At 38.5% G+C, this 13212-nt stretch overlaps 1 protein-coding gene across 1 annotated transcript in view; it reads right to left on the reverse strand.

The window, feature by feature from the left end:
* The window catches only part of IARS (isoleucyl-tRNA synthetase), a 103584-nt gene that overhangs the window by 44077 nt on the left and 46295 nt on the right, over positions 1 to 13212 (reverse strand). The window contains 3 exon segments of the mRNA XM_010290383.1: positions 6325 to 6519; positions 6902 to 6975; positions 12441 to 12567. Of these exon segments, the coding sequence (XP_010288685.1) occupies positions 6325 to 6519; positions 6902 to 6975; positions 12441 to 12567 (396 nt within the window).

The raw sequence follows: 13212 nt of genomic DNA on the forward strand, positions 1-13212 counted from the left end.
TTGTAAACCTCTGAACACAGGATCAGTCAGGAGCAAACACAGCAGACAGGACTGGCACACGGTGTGTGTATGTTAACGTGTGCATTCTTCAAGCCAGCAGACAACAGAACAGTTACTGCTGGGAGCATAAAAGCACGTTTGCACAAGTGAGCAGAGCCTCCATCCAACCAAACTTAGCTGGTTAAACCAGCCATCACTAGAAAATATGAGAACGCAGGCGTTCCCCACAACAAAGGGCAGTAAGGGGGGTTCCCCCATCCCCCGATTTGATGTGTTTACAATACCTGTATAAATTACTTAGGATGCTTAAAAAATCAGTGCTGGAGCAAGCACGGGCACTTATTGTTCACTATGTCAATATATGATTATATCTGAGAAATTAAGTGGAGGTGCAAGATGATGTGATAACTTCATACTCAGGAGTCAGAACCTTCACCAAAGGAAGTATATATGTGCTTCTGGAGCTGCGCTGCTGGTAATTACTTTTAAGAAAATAACTAGAGGGTGGGCCACAGCTTTCCCAGTTAAAAATGAGTATCACACTGACAATTGCTTAGCAACCTTAAAACAGCAGATGATTATACAAAAGCTAACAGATTTAGAATAAGGCACAGGAGGTTATGCCTCAGAACTATGCATTTGCCTTAAGATTTAATGGAGAGGAAAAAGTCCACCTGTATATTCCAAAGAAGTTTTTATCAAAAAGCTGCCTAAAGCTGCCTATAATTACAAAAGTGTTATTCTGACACTGGAGGGTCAAAAGCTCTGCAAAGATTGCTGTATGCATTACTGCATTTATTAAGTGGCTTACACGACAACTGTGATATTTATCTCTCAGATGGGCTTTTAACTTTCAAAATGACCTCAATTCACACTGCCGGATACAAGTTCTCTTTATTAAATTGCATTATAATTTTATTAATTTTAACCAATGCTCCTCTACCTGCAAACACAAGCACTCAAAATCCCCATCGTCATTTTTAACCTTCTTAAGAAAACCCCTAAACACAAACATTTGAGCATTTATTCAGATAATCGACACCTCCAGCCTACAAGATGGACACTTCCTTACAAACACAGCCATACTTCTTTAGTATTTAGCATGAAGGTACCTCATTGACAAACTCCCATCACTTTCTGCAAACTGGTTGCAAATTCTCATATTAAAGCAGTTGCATTTGCCATTAAGAACAAAGCAGAACCAGCTAAAAGAGATTTCAGTACTGTTTGTATTAGGAAAATTGTACAGATGGACCATGGGCACTGGAAAAATACATCCAAGAACTCTTCACAAATTTGGTGTTATTTGCATTGTCAAACTCCATGAGCCTCAGCAATGAGGTACCTTAGTTGATGACAGTTACAAGACCCTCTGAGATCCTGTGATCCACAGGTTTACACACCATTCTGACAAAACTCTTCTCATTCTTTCTCAGACTATCCTTTTATCTCATTCACTCTGAATATTTTAAAGGAGTGTCTCTCTGCACCTTACTTTTCTTATTTTTCAAATATCTGGTCCACAGACACATTTGTTTCTGACAACTTCCTCAACTTATCTCTGTTGCTTCATCTTCCATTCACCAAATCTCAGCCTGCTTCTAAATCTTCATCCAAATCTTCAACCAAATCTTCATCCTTGCAGATATATAGCTGTCAGCCAAAACAATAGTAAAAAACCCCCAAAATCTTAACACCACAGAAAAAGAAGTCCAGTTTTTTGCTCTTCTTCCCTCATCTTCCATTCCTCCCGAAAGGGAGAAAGCATTCCCTCCCTGTTTCCTCATTTCTTGAGCAATTCTCTGTAAATTCATAATCCTACAGTTCATACCAAACACCTTCAACTGTGAATTTCCTGTGGGCCACCACATTCTATCTATGACTATAAATCTTGTATCTCTCTACATACAGAGTTAGAGCCTCTCCTACCAGCCTCTCTGGATTGCCAGTCTTGCAACCCAACTACTGTAATTTTTTTTTTTCCTCTGGCCTTAACAAATACAATTCAAATACAATTCTCTGGCCTTAACAAATATAATACAATTTGTATCTGGGCAGGCTGGATCGATGAGCTGAGATCAACTGTATGAGGTTTAATAAGGCCAAGTGCCAGGTCCTGCACTCAGGTCACAACAACCCCATGCAACGCTACAGGCTTGGGGAGGAGTGGCTGGAGAGCTGCCCAGGAGGAAGGGACCTGGGGGTGCTGGTTGACAGCCGGCTGAACATGAGCCAGCAGTGTGCCCAGGTGGCCAAGGAGGCCAACAGCATCCTGGCCTGTATGAGCAATAGTGTGGCCAGCAGGAGTAGGGAAGTGATTGTACTGCTGTACTCAGCACTGGTGAGGCCACAACTCGAATACTGTGTTCAATTTAGGGCCCCTCACTACAAGAAGGATGTTGAGGTGCTGGAGCGTGTCCAGAGAAGGGCAACGGAGCTGGTGAGGGGTCTGGAGAACACGTCTGATGAGGAGCAGCTGAGGGAACTGGGGTTGTTTAGTCTGGAGGAGGCTGAGGGGAGACCTCATCGCTCTCTACAACTACCTGAAAGGGGGCTGTGGTGAGGTGGGTGTTGGCCTCTTCTCCCAAGTAACCAGCGATAGGACGAGAGGAAACGGCCTCAAGTTGCACCAGGGGACATTTAGACCAGATATTAGGAAAAATTTCTTTACGGAGGGAGTGGTCAAGCATTGGAACAGGCTGCCCAGGGAGATGGTGGAGTCACCATCACTGGAAGTGTTCAAGAAGCATGTGGACTTGGCACTTCAGGACATGGCTTAGTGGGCATGGTGGTGTTGGGTTGATGGTTGGACTTGATGACCTTAAAGGTCTTTTCCAACCTTAATGATTCTGTGAATTCACCTCTTTCTCATATCCATGCAGAAAGTCATCAAAAAGATCACTCTCCTAGTTCATCACCTTGGTCACATTAATTTTCACCTTACCTCCCTTGATTTTCTCCCCTTCTCTGTTGAGTCAAACAGAAGCCACCAGACCTCAACCTCTTGAGTCTTGCACCACCTACTAGTCCTCACTTCACATCGTCTACAGTCTCTGACCTGACACAAACCCAATCTTCATTCTGGATCTTAACACTTTATACGGAATGCTTCATATAAAAAATCACATACTATGCCCTCAACACTTCAGAACTCACCAGCTTGTTGTTCACTTAGGCCTATTATTATATAGCACTGTCATACTAGCAGAAAGATACATGTGTCTTGTCTTCAAAATATGCTAATTTTTCACAAGACTTAGGGAAAAGGTAGCAAAAGGCCTAGTAGTTTTAGGAGAACCCTTCTTAAGAACAGCCTGAGACAGCTTTACCTTTTACCAAAAAGCCCGCCACCTCACTTCTTAATTCCTTCTTTCTTTCACAGAACAAAAGTGCTCTTTCACAAATCACAGAACACTAGCCATTATCGATGCACCGGCTTATTAACAGCCATGAGCACCGTGGGAAAGGTATAAGTATGATGTATTGAGGCAAGTGTTTTGATACTCCACCCACAAACAGATGAGACAGCCTTGGCTTTGGTGAAGATTTACAGTAACTCTTACGCCGATGTTAAAAACAAAGAGCAAGCTACTCCAGATTGTAATGTGACAGTCTCCATTTGCACACTGCCTACAGTACACAACACAAGAGTGTGGGCTCAAACTGAAGCACAGCGGGTGTATGTCCACAACCAGAGTCACCACTGGCGTTAGCATCAGCTTGGACTTCTCTTGTTATTTTTTCAGGGCCAATTTTCAGTTGAATTAGCGAGATGATTCTGTTCAGCCTACTAAGGAAAGGGAAAGAAGCTGCTTACAATGTGACATTTACTATTTAAAAAATAAAAGAACATTATAAACCAAAAACATGATAGTTAGCAAGTCTCAGCAGATCTGGATGTTGCACTGCACTCAAGTTTGGATTAATATCATACTATAAAAAGGCCAACTTGTGTAAAAATTACAAACGCATTCCTTGATGGCACCAGAGAGCTTCATTGGATGTATATGAGATCAGACATCTTTTCATCTCTCATGTCTCCCACACATGCTTTAAAGGATAGCACTAAAAGAAACACTGCAGTAAGTGTGCGTGACACATACTAATCCACTGTGACATCCCAATCTCAAATAACTAAACCCTGAAACCTAAAATTTATCATTCCTTCTGTATTTTTACTGGAATTGTAACTACCAGGAATAGATTTTGTATCCACTTAAAAGTCCCAAACCATTTTTAACCCTGTTGAACTTTCACAATTCAGTAGCTCCCTTGCATAGTGTAAGAATAATTATATGTTGTCAAATTTTAAAAATTTGTTATCATTTTTTGGCATCTTATTTACAATAAATGCCCTTTTATCTTCACAAAACGTAGCAGGGAGAAAATCAGTTTCTGACCATGCCTTTTGCATGCATTTTATGTCTTTATTATGTGTTCTTTTATTTGTCTCCTTTGTTAAAAAAAAAAGAAAAGAAAAAAACCCATACAACTTTCTAATTTTTTTCAGATAGAAAGAGGGAAAACTAAGTTTTTAATTCTCATTTCATGGGTGTGAAGAACAATGTTGCAGAAAGACTAATACATGGAATCACTAGTATCACAACTTTTCAAGCTATTTTTCTCCATCCCTTCTTCATTCCAACATTGTATTAGCCTCCCCCAGCCCCCAAAGCACAGCTGCTGCAGAGTAAGCAGTTTTCCTCCCAAATAAACAAAAGCTATCACTTTTCCTCGAGATGAAATAGGTATTTTTAAAATATAATATACTATATAACATTCCAGTTTATACTTAATATTTCCTGAATTAGCATTTGTCAAATTAACAGTGCTATATCACATGCTATATGCAACAGTAAAGAAAAGGTAAACGAAGAAACGTAGGGTTCACTGTACATACTGGATCCAACGCTGCTTGAAGAGCAGCAAGCACAGAACAGGGACCTGCAAATGAGGTCAGTATGCCCCTCTACTGCTGGGTTTCATGCTACTCAACAGTATTTAGTTGTGTACTACTTTTGGAAATAGTTAAAAGAAAAAAAAAAACAAACCACACTATACAGGTAAAAGGCCAGTTTTAACTAAATTCATCAGGTTGCCCTAATTCTGACCTATGAAGTACTGCTTTGAGGACCCATTACAAACATTGTGCATAGCACTAACTAGGTAAGGTGCAGATATATTCTGAAAAGCCTTTAATATGCCATGAGGAGTCCATGTTTCACTAAGTGAGACTTAAGCGGTCCCTCCCTAACTGTCAAACTTGCAAAAGTAACTTCCATTTGGGGGACCTAGTTAATTTTTTGCATCACAAGTAAGGGGTTGCAAAGGAAAGACACCTTTCACTATACTCATGAAACTTATTTTTCATTAGCATCACGCCCCAGATGTTTCCTTGCTCCAGCCTCCTGTGTTCGAAAGTATGTAAAAACCTTATTCTCAATTTCACAAACATGCAAAAGCCCACCTCTCACTGCTTAGTTTGGGTTGGTTGGGGAAGTAGAGGAGTGGGCAAAGGGAGATGCCAACTAGGCACCAGAGGAATTTAGTTTATTTAACTCTAACAACTCAAGCCACTGGATGGAACAGTTCTACTTGTACATAGTCAAATGTACTAATATAGAAAACACAAAAATTCAATCTTAAAAATCTGTCAGTTTTCACAGCCAACCTTAAACTTCGAAAATAGAATAAACACTTAAAAATGCCAAAACTAAAACTGTATGTATGCATGCATGTATGTATGTATGAGAACACTACTCAGAGAAAATCTAAGATTAGAGAAAAATTTTCATCCATGATTGAAAAGCATTTATCCAGAGAGGTATCAAATAAGCACATAGAGTTTACAGTTAGAAAACTTGATTTTTGTAAACTACAAGATCTTAACAACATAAGGTTTGACTTAATTTGGTTTTTTCCCCACTCATATAAACCCAAAATTTAAATTTAATTTAGGGGGCAAAAATCACCAGCCTATACATCAGCTTGAAATCCTCGAAACTTCCATTTCAAAATGACTCAATTGCTGTTCTGTTTCTAGTAGATAACTCAAGTTTTATGATAATTCAGCTGCTGAGATTCTTCCTTGCCAAGCCAAAGATCTGCCCTATTACCTAATGATGTTTTCCACAACAGCCAGGAAGATTGCTTGCTAACACGTCATCTTTCTGAAGCATTTTTGTCACAAAGCTTTAGAATAACTTGCATTTTATGGAAGAAAATAAATCGTACTCTTATCTATACAACATTAAAGAATCATCCAGATGTAATAGCGTTAGATGTGGAGAAATAATATCACATAATAAAGTGGTAGAAAATTACCATCCTCGGGTTTGGTCAATGCCTTCAGCAATGAAGTCTGCAGGAAAAGAATCTTCAAGTTCTTTTTTGTTTTCAAATGGATAATGGACTTGTGCATAAGGCATGCTTCCACTCTCAAACCAGCAATCAAAAACTTCAGGGACCCGGTGCAGTAAGCCCTTGCCACAGCATGAAGGGATAGTTAGGTGATCAATACTGTGGGAAAGAAAAAGATAGACAAATTCTAAACAAAACCAAGAATTAGCACAAGAAGTTAATGTTATGTTTGCACATTAGGTACGACAGGACTTTTCGTTTTAATTTTAATGATTCTTCAAAAAGGTTAACATTTCCTTTGACAATTTTTATAATTTAAAGCTATTTTAGAGTTTTTTTGTTTAGTTTGGTTTTTTTTTTTTTTGGTATTAACAGTGTCCAAGACAGAAGAAAGGAAAATTTATACATGTTAACTGCAAGTCCTCCTACTACTTTTCTGTTTTCCCTAAATCTGTTTCCCAATGTTTGGGAAAAATATCCCAATTTTTTTAATGTCTGCTCAACTATTTTTAATAACTACTTAACAGTCTCTGTGACCGACCTTTCTCGATGGAGATCAGTGACTTTCACTCCAGACAGCTCTTCCAATTCTGCCATTGAACCAACACAAACTACCTGTAAGAGACACTCAAGAAATTTAGTCTGCACACAGAAGCAATTCTTTTTAACATTAGATAGGAGACTTGCAGATCAATCAGTATCTTCTAAAGTAGCTGATTTAGCTGAAAAGCCAACAAAAATTTTGTACAAGGTTCTCTTCCTCAATCTAACTAAGCAGGAAATCATGTTAAAGACCATTGCCCTGATTTAATACAATTCATGTCAGAATAATTGGAGACTTTGAAGAACAAGCATGTTGTCAGAAATCGAAAAAGGTGGGGCTGTGTTGTTTGGGGTTTTGTTGTTGTTGTTTCGTGGTTTGTTTGTTTGTTTTTGTTGTTTTCTCCAAACAACCCACCAGACAATCACCTCTGAAAATTCAGTGATCCTGACTTTTATACACATAGGAGTTTCAGATCCCAGGTTCCTCTTCTGAAGCTAAGGTAAGCAGCTAAATTGCCCATAATTGAGTATAAGTGTTCCATCCCAGGTACACTAACCTGTTCATATTAGTGGCATCTTATTTAAAGTGGAATAAAGTGTCACAGACAACAAAGGGGTTGTTGAAAAGTATAGACTTTTCTTGGTTTTATTGCATCAACACTATCTAAAGAAAAAAGCAAAAAGTGTCAGCAATAGACTTGCATCGACATCATGAAATGTTGATGAAACAAAGGATTCTGAAAAACTGCAGGAGAGAAGGAGGAAAGCAAAGCTTTCTTTGCTTTACATTTTAATCAAGTTTAACCCTCGCAGAGCCCCGTGGTCTTCTCTCATCTGGCAGGATTCATGAGCCACAAGCTGCAGTAAAGGTCTGGATTTTGGCAATCCAGCCCCACATACTATCAGTCCAATTTAGAATTGCCATGGAAAAACTGTTTTTTGACAGATCTGTCAGGGAAGGAGTTAAATATTCCAACATGAAGAAGCTGTAAGTAGACTAGCCATTTTTCACATATGATAACTTTCTAAGTCGGTCTTAGGATACTATAAGTCAGAGTACTGCTCAATTTCCATAGCTAGTCTTAAATATATGCATATGTATCCAGACAGAAATTCTGACTAACGATAAGGTTTTGGTGTATTGAATTCCAAAAAACTGTCATGAGTTACAGAGAAGATAAGAAACTCAGTCTGATTTGGTTTTTAAGCCATGATTTTCCTAGTCTGATTCAACTGCTGATCTGCATTACTAATCACCACCTTTTATTGTTAACATACTTTTGAAATGTAATGTTTTCATTACTTGTCTATTTGTCTTATTTTTCTACAGGAGGTGCAGCATTACAATGATTACGATAGTCAAGTGCAACAGTCCGCAGTTCACATAACAAACCACATCGGGGGATTGAACCCAGTTAAAAATATGCCTCTATCAACAAACTATTTTTAACCCAGATCTGTTCTTCATTCACTATTTGGCCCCCCAAGCAATCATACCAGCCCAAGTGAGCAGGCAGCAGGTTCTTAGTTCAGCACTGCTGGCAGACAAAAAGGTTTTAATAGCAGCATGGGTAAAAAATACCCTTGGATACATTGGTTACTTCATCTTTGCTGACCTTAGTATTTGAACATACTTTCACATTTTGGTCTGGGTTAAAAGCTGCCCACTAGTTGTTGCCTTTTGAACCAAGCATTTCAATACTGAAGTAAAATTCTGAATATTGGATGCATCTACAGAACTGCACCCAACAGAACACATCCGTAGAAAAAATAAGCCCAAGTCCACATGAAAAATCCAACCACCAGCAGAGGAATGCAGATATCACCATACTGAATAAGACCGCCTCTGTCCAAGTCAGAAGGATGGAGCTACTCTGTCCCAAGGGTAGCTCATTAGATACTTGAAGGCAAGAGAACAATACAGCAAGTAGATGCTAATCAAATCCGATCCCTCATTAGGCCGCACCCACTCATTTCCGCAAGGAACAAACTGGTTTATGCTCTCAAATTAGAACTATTGCTTTGGACATACTTCTTCAACAGCAATGTCTGCTTCAGCAGCCTGGCCCCTTTCCCTAACAGTCACTTGTTCCTCCTCCATTTTATTTTTCAGCCACATCAACTACAAAACCAGCTATATCAACATTTAATAGAAGACAGTAAAGACTGAAATAAATAGGCTGGGACTGGGGGCTGTTCAACCGTGTTTCAGCATAACTGAGACCCAATGTGAAATCACAGGTCAAGGTTAAATACTTCTAACAAAATGAACGTTAGCATTATATCCAGGATTATCCACGTAAAAAGGAAAAATAAAGCCATCCGGCAGCATTCGTGGACCTCAATGTTCCTGTGACATAGCTCTGCAGTCCCTATTATAAAAAAATGTTTGCTTTTATTCATTTGTCATTTCAGCTCTGTTAAGTACCTATAATCAAAGAATAAGGAGTGTTTATAGAAAGAAAGAAGTCCATGTAGTATATCAATGTACCAGCAGCACACCTCAAATTCTGTGTTCAGTTTTGGGCCCCTCACTACAAGAAGGATGTTGAGGTGCTGGAGCGTGTCCAGAGAAGGGCAACGAAGCCGGTGAGGGGTCTGGAGCACAAGTCTTATGAGGAGCAGCTGAGGGAACTGGGGGTGTTCAGTCTGGAGAAGAGGAGGCTGAGGGGAGACCTCATCACTCTCTACAACTACCTGAAAGGGGGTTGTGGCGACGAGGGTGTTGGTCTCTTCTCCCAAGTAACCAGCAATAGGACGAGATGAAATGGCCTCAAGTTGCACCAGTTTACACTAGATATTAGGAAAAATTTCTTTACGGAGAGTGGTCAAGCATTGGAACAGGCTGCCCAGGAAGGTGGTGGAGTCACCGTCTCTGGAAGTGTTCAAAAAACGTGTGGATGGGGCACTTCAGGATATGGATTATTGGGCATGGTGGTGTTGGGTTGATGGTTGGACTTGATGATCTTAAAGGTCTTTTCCAATCTTAATGATTCTGTGATTTTGTGATCTTTAGAATGCATCTTCTAAATAGCAATTAGAAAAAGAAATGACTGCTAAGGTCAACTAAAAGTGGCATTCTTACTGCAGCCTCAGAGCAGACTGGAAACAGACCTAAAGAAGTTTCGTAACCCTTCAGGAGAGCTCAACCGGAGTCCTCTTGTTCCAAATCTGTTATGCAGGACTGAGTGCACAGAAACTAGTGGAGGGTTAACAGTTTACATGAGTGACAAGCAATGAAACTATCAGAGATTTGCCCTAACATCACTGAATATTTAATACTGTAATTTGTATCCAAGTCCTATAAAATTAGCCTATGTCCTCTTTATCCGCTTGGGTGCTATATTAGAAAACTTTATTATCTAATCCAAATGAGATGTGTTCCTCTACTGAGGAAATAATGGAGATTTGAAAGCTTAAAATGATAAACTGTCTGCAAAAGTATGGTAATAAACACAAGCTTCAAAATTTGACTTCTGTTATGCGTCTCTACCTGATAATTATGCTAAAATAAAACTAAAATAAAAGCTAATATGAAACTGTGGGAAACCAGATATTGATTTGTAATAAAATTCACTTTAATACCAATTAATTCACCTTGCTGTATATTGAATAAGGAACTGTTATTACTTCTCCAGGATTTAATATGCACAGCATAATTGCATGCGACAAAGTGTTCTTTTGAGAACAAGACATGAAGAGGGGGCTCTGCAATCTCACACAGCACTATGCTGCAGTAAAACTGAAGTCAGGAAATTTAGAGTGAGTAGTATTTCTGTATGAGAGCAGATGCCAGTTAGGCCTTAAGTTCCACATCAGTTCCAATGGTATTTAGTTTTTAAGCTATATTCCACATGCATAAAAAGAGAGTGAATAGTGAATATTAAAAAAAAAAAAACCAACAAACTGACTTGTCATTTAGCATGGTCCAGAAGCCATACTTGACTACTGAAGCATGACATTCAGACTCTAGAGTAAACAGAAATGTATAATATCTACGGATAAAAATAATAGATACGTTGGTATTTCTATCATTATTCAGAACACCAAGCTCTGAGGAATATTTGCAGCTAATTTCAAAGGAAAGGTCAATCTTCCAAGCGAGGTATCATATTGTTATTAAAAACAAACAAATCAAACCTAAAAAGGCAAAAAAATCTGCACACACAGGAATACAGACATTGGGAGACTGGACAGAAAATGAAATATTATTAGAGGCAAGGAGTGGGAGTAATGTAACCTTTACACAATCTTTTTCAGCTGTAGAATGAAGTCCGGAAATACTTTAGCACAAAACTGAAAGCCTTTTCTCTATCTAAAAAAAACCTGTTATACTAAACAAGGGACTTAATGTTTAGTTTGAAGATTGACAGTTTATACCTAAAAATAAAATAAATTCAAAAATAAATTTTGAATAAATGTTAAAAATTAACTGTTATATGAGAGACAGAAGCACATGGTTTGCCAGTAATTTACAACCATGCTCATAGCATAAGTAGAATTCAAATGCCAAGGCTTCCTCAGATACTTAAATTGTAACCGCAAGGACTAACTCCCTCCCTCCCCCAATATCTATCAGCAAGATTTCCAACGAAGAGGAAATTAAAAAAATGCTTTATGGTGCACATCTAAGCAGTAGTGCAGTTTAAGACAACAAAATAATTTTCTGGCATACGTCTTCCTATTTCAGGTCTTCCACGTCTAAAACGAGAAGTAGAACTTTTTAAAATTAAGGGAGATAAAAACAAAGGCTTGGGATGCTGCCATCAGTACCTTCCATGGACATCCTGACATTGATTAGCATTTCCTATTTCCAGCATGAGGAAGACTTTTCATACGTGTTTGATGGAACTAACCCACACTGAAAAAAGTTACCTTCAGAAACAGTTTTGAAACTTGGTGTTTTGACACTTAGAAAACAGCTGTCATGAAAACTGTGTAAAATATTCACTTGTGCAGTTAGGTTTATGCTACCAACTGCAGGGTACCTTACAACTTCAAAAAACTAATTTCTAAGATTCCCATTAAACAGTTTCATCATTCTACTAGATTCACATTTTTACAATCACATTCGTAGTGCTACAAATATATATTTTCACTGTTCTGCTATGGTGGACTTGCTTTTACACCTTCAGCAATTCGTTTAGGCTTGAAGTAACTGAGCATCAGAATTTGAAAAACAGACTGAAAGAACTGAGTAAAAAAATCTCTTCCTTGCCATTTTCTCACTGCATTTGTTATTTCCAGTAGATTTACCATCACTGCAAATTCTTCCAGGAAAGATAAGATCAATTCTAATATAAAAAAAAACAACACAGGAAAATTGCTTGCAGTTTTCAAGCAAAACCAAGGAAAACATGTATGGGCAGACAAATGCATGCATACATATTCCTATCACCTATTATAGATATACATATACTGTTAAGACGTATTAATAGAACTTAAGACCGCAGCAACCGAAGATGTAACAGTCTACCAAAATAAGCAAACATGTACAGATAGGCTTTTCTGTCAGCTGGAAATCTTTGGTTTCTTACCTCTTCAAAATCGTCACTGACCCACAAAGGGATGGGTGTTCCCCAGTACCGGTTTCTAGATATAGCCCAATCTCGTGCGTCTTTAAGCCAGTTCCCAAAACGCTTCTCCCTCACAAAATCTGGAACCCTATTCCAAAAACAAGAAAAGTATTCTGTTATCACTACATTCCACTTAAAAGCAAGCTAATAAGAATGTTTATCTTTTATTTCATTCACAAAACAAGTGAATTTCAGCATATTGTGTGAATTGGAGCACATTCATATTCCTGCACCGGCTATTGCGAGGCCCATAAGGCGGCTGCCAAAGAAGCAACACCATTTCTTCTGCCTTTCTTTGATCTTCAAGTAAGTTACAGAAGTGAAAAATACCATGTTTATTTTACTCTCAAACAACTCAGTAAAAATATGTGCAACATACAATAAATACATTAAGGACAAAACGATGTCCAAAAATCCTCAGGATAGTCAACATTGGAGGATTATGGCTAAGGGTTCATAGCAATACTATTGTGCCTTATCTTACATACAGAAAAAAACCCCAAACAGTTACTGATTTTGGTGCTGAATGAAATTGCAAACTTTCAAAAGCTTAGAGTAATAGTATCAAAAGGCACTCTGCATTATGGATGAGCATCCAGGTATCTGCACATTACTGTTAGACTTTGAGAATAAAGAAATCCCAGGTCAATGTATCCTACAAAAAAAGGCTTTTCACAGTACTTATCTCCACTTTTAATTCTCTGATTAGGAAACAAAACACACACACGCCCCC

This window comes from Phaethon lepturus, unplaced genomic scaffold, assembly GCF_000687285.1.
Source record: "Phaethon lepturus isolate BGI_N335 unplaced genomic scaffold, ASM68728v1 scaffold10667, whole genome shotgun sequence".
NCBI classification, from domain to species: domain Eukaryota; kingdom Metazoa; phylum Chordata; class Aves; order Phaethontiformes; family Phaethontidae; genus Phaethon; species Phaethon lepturus.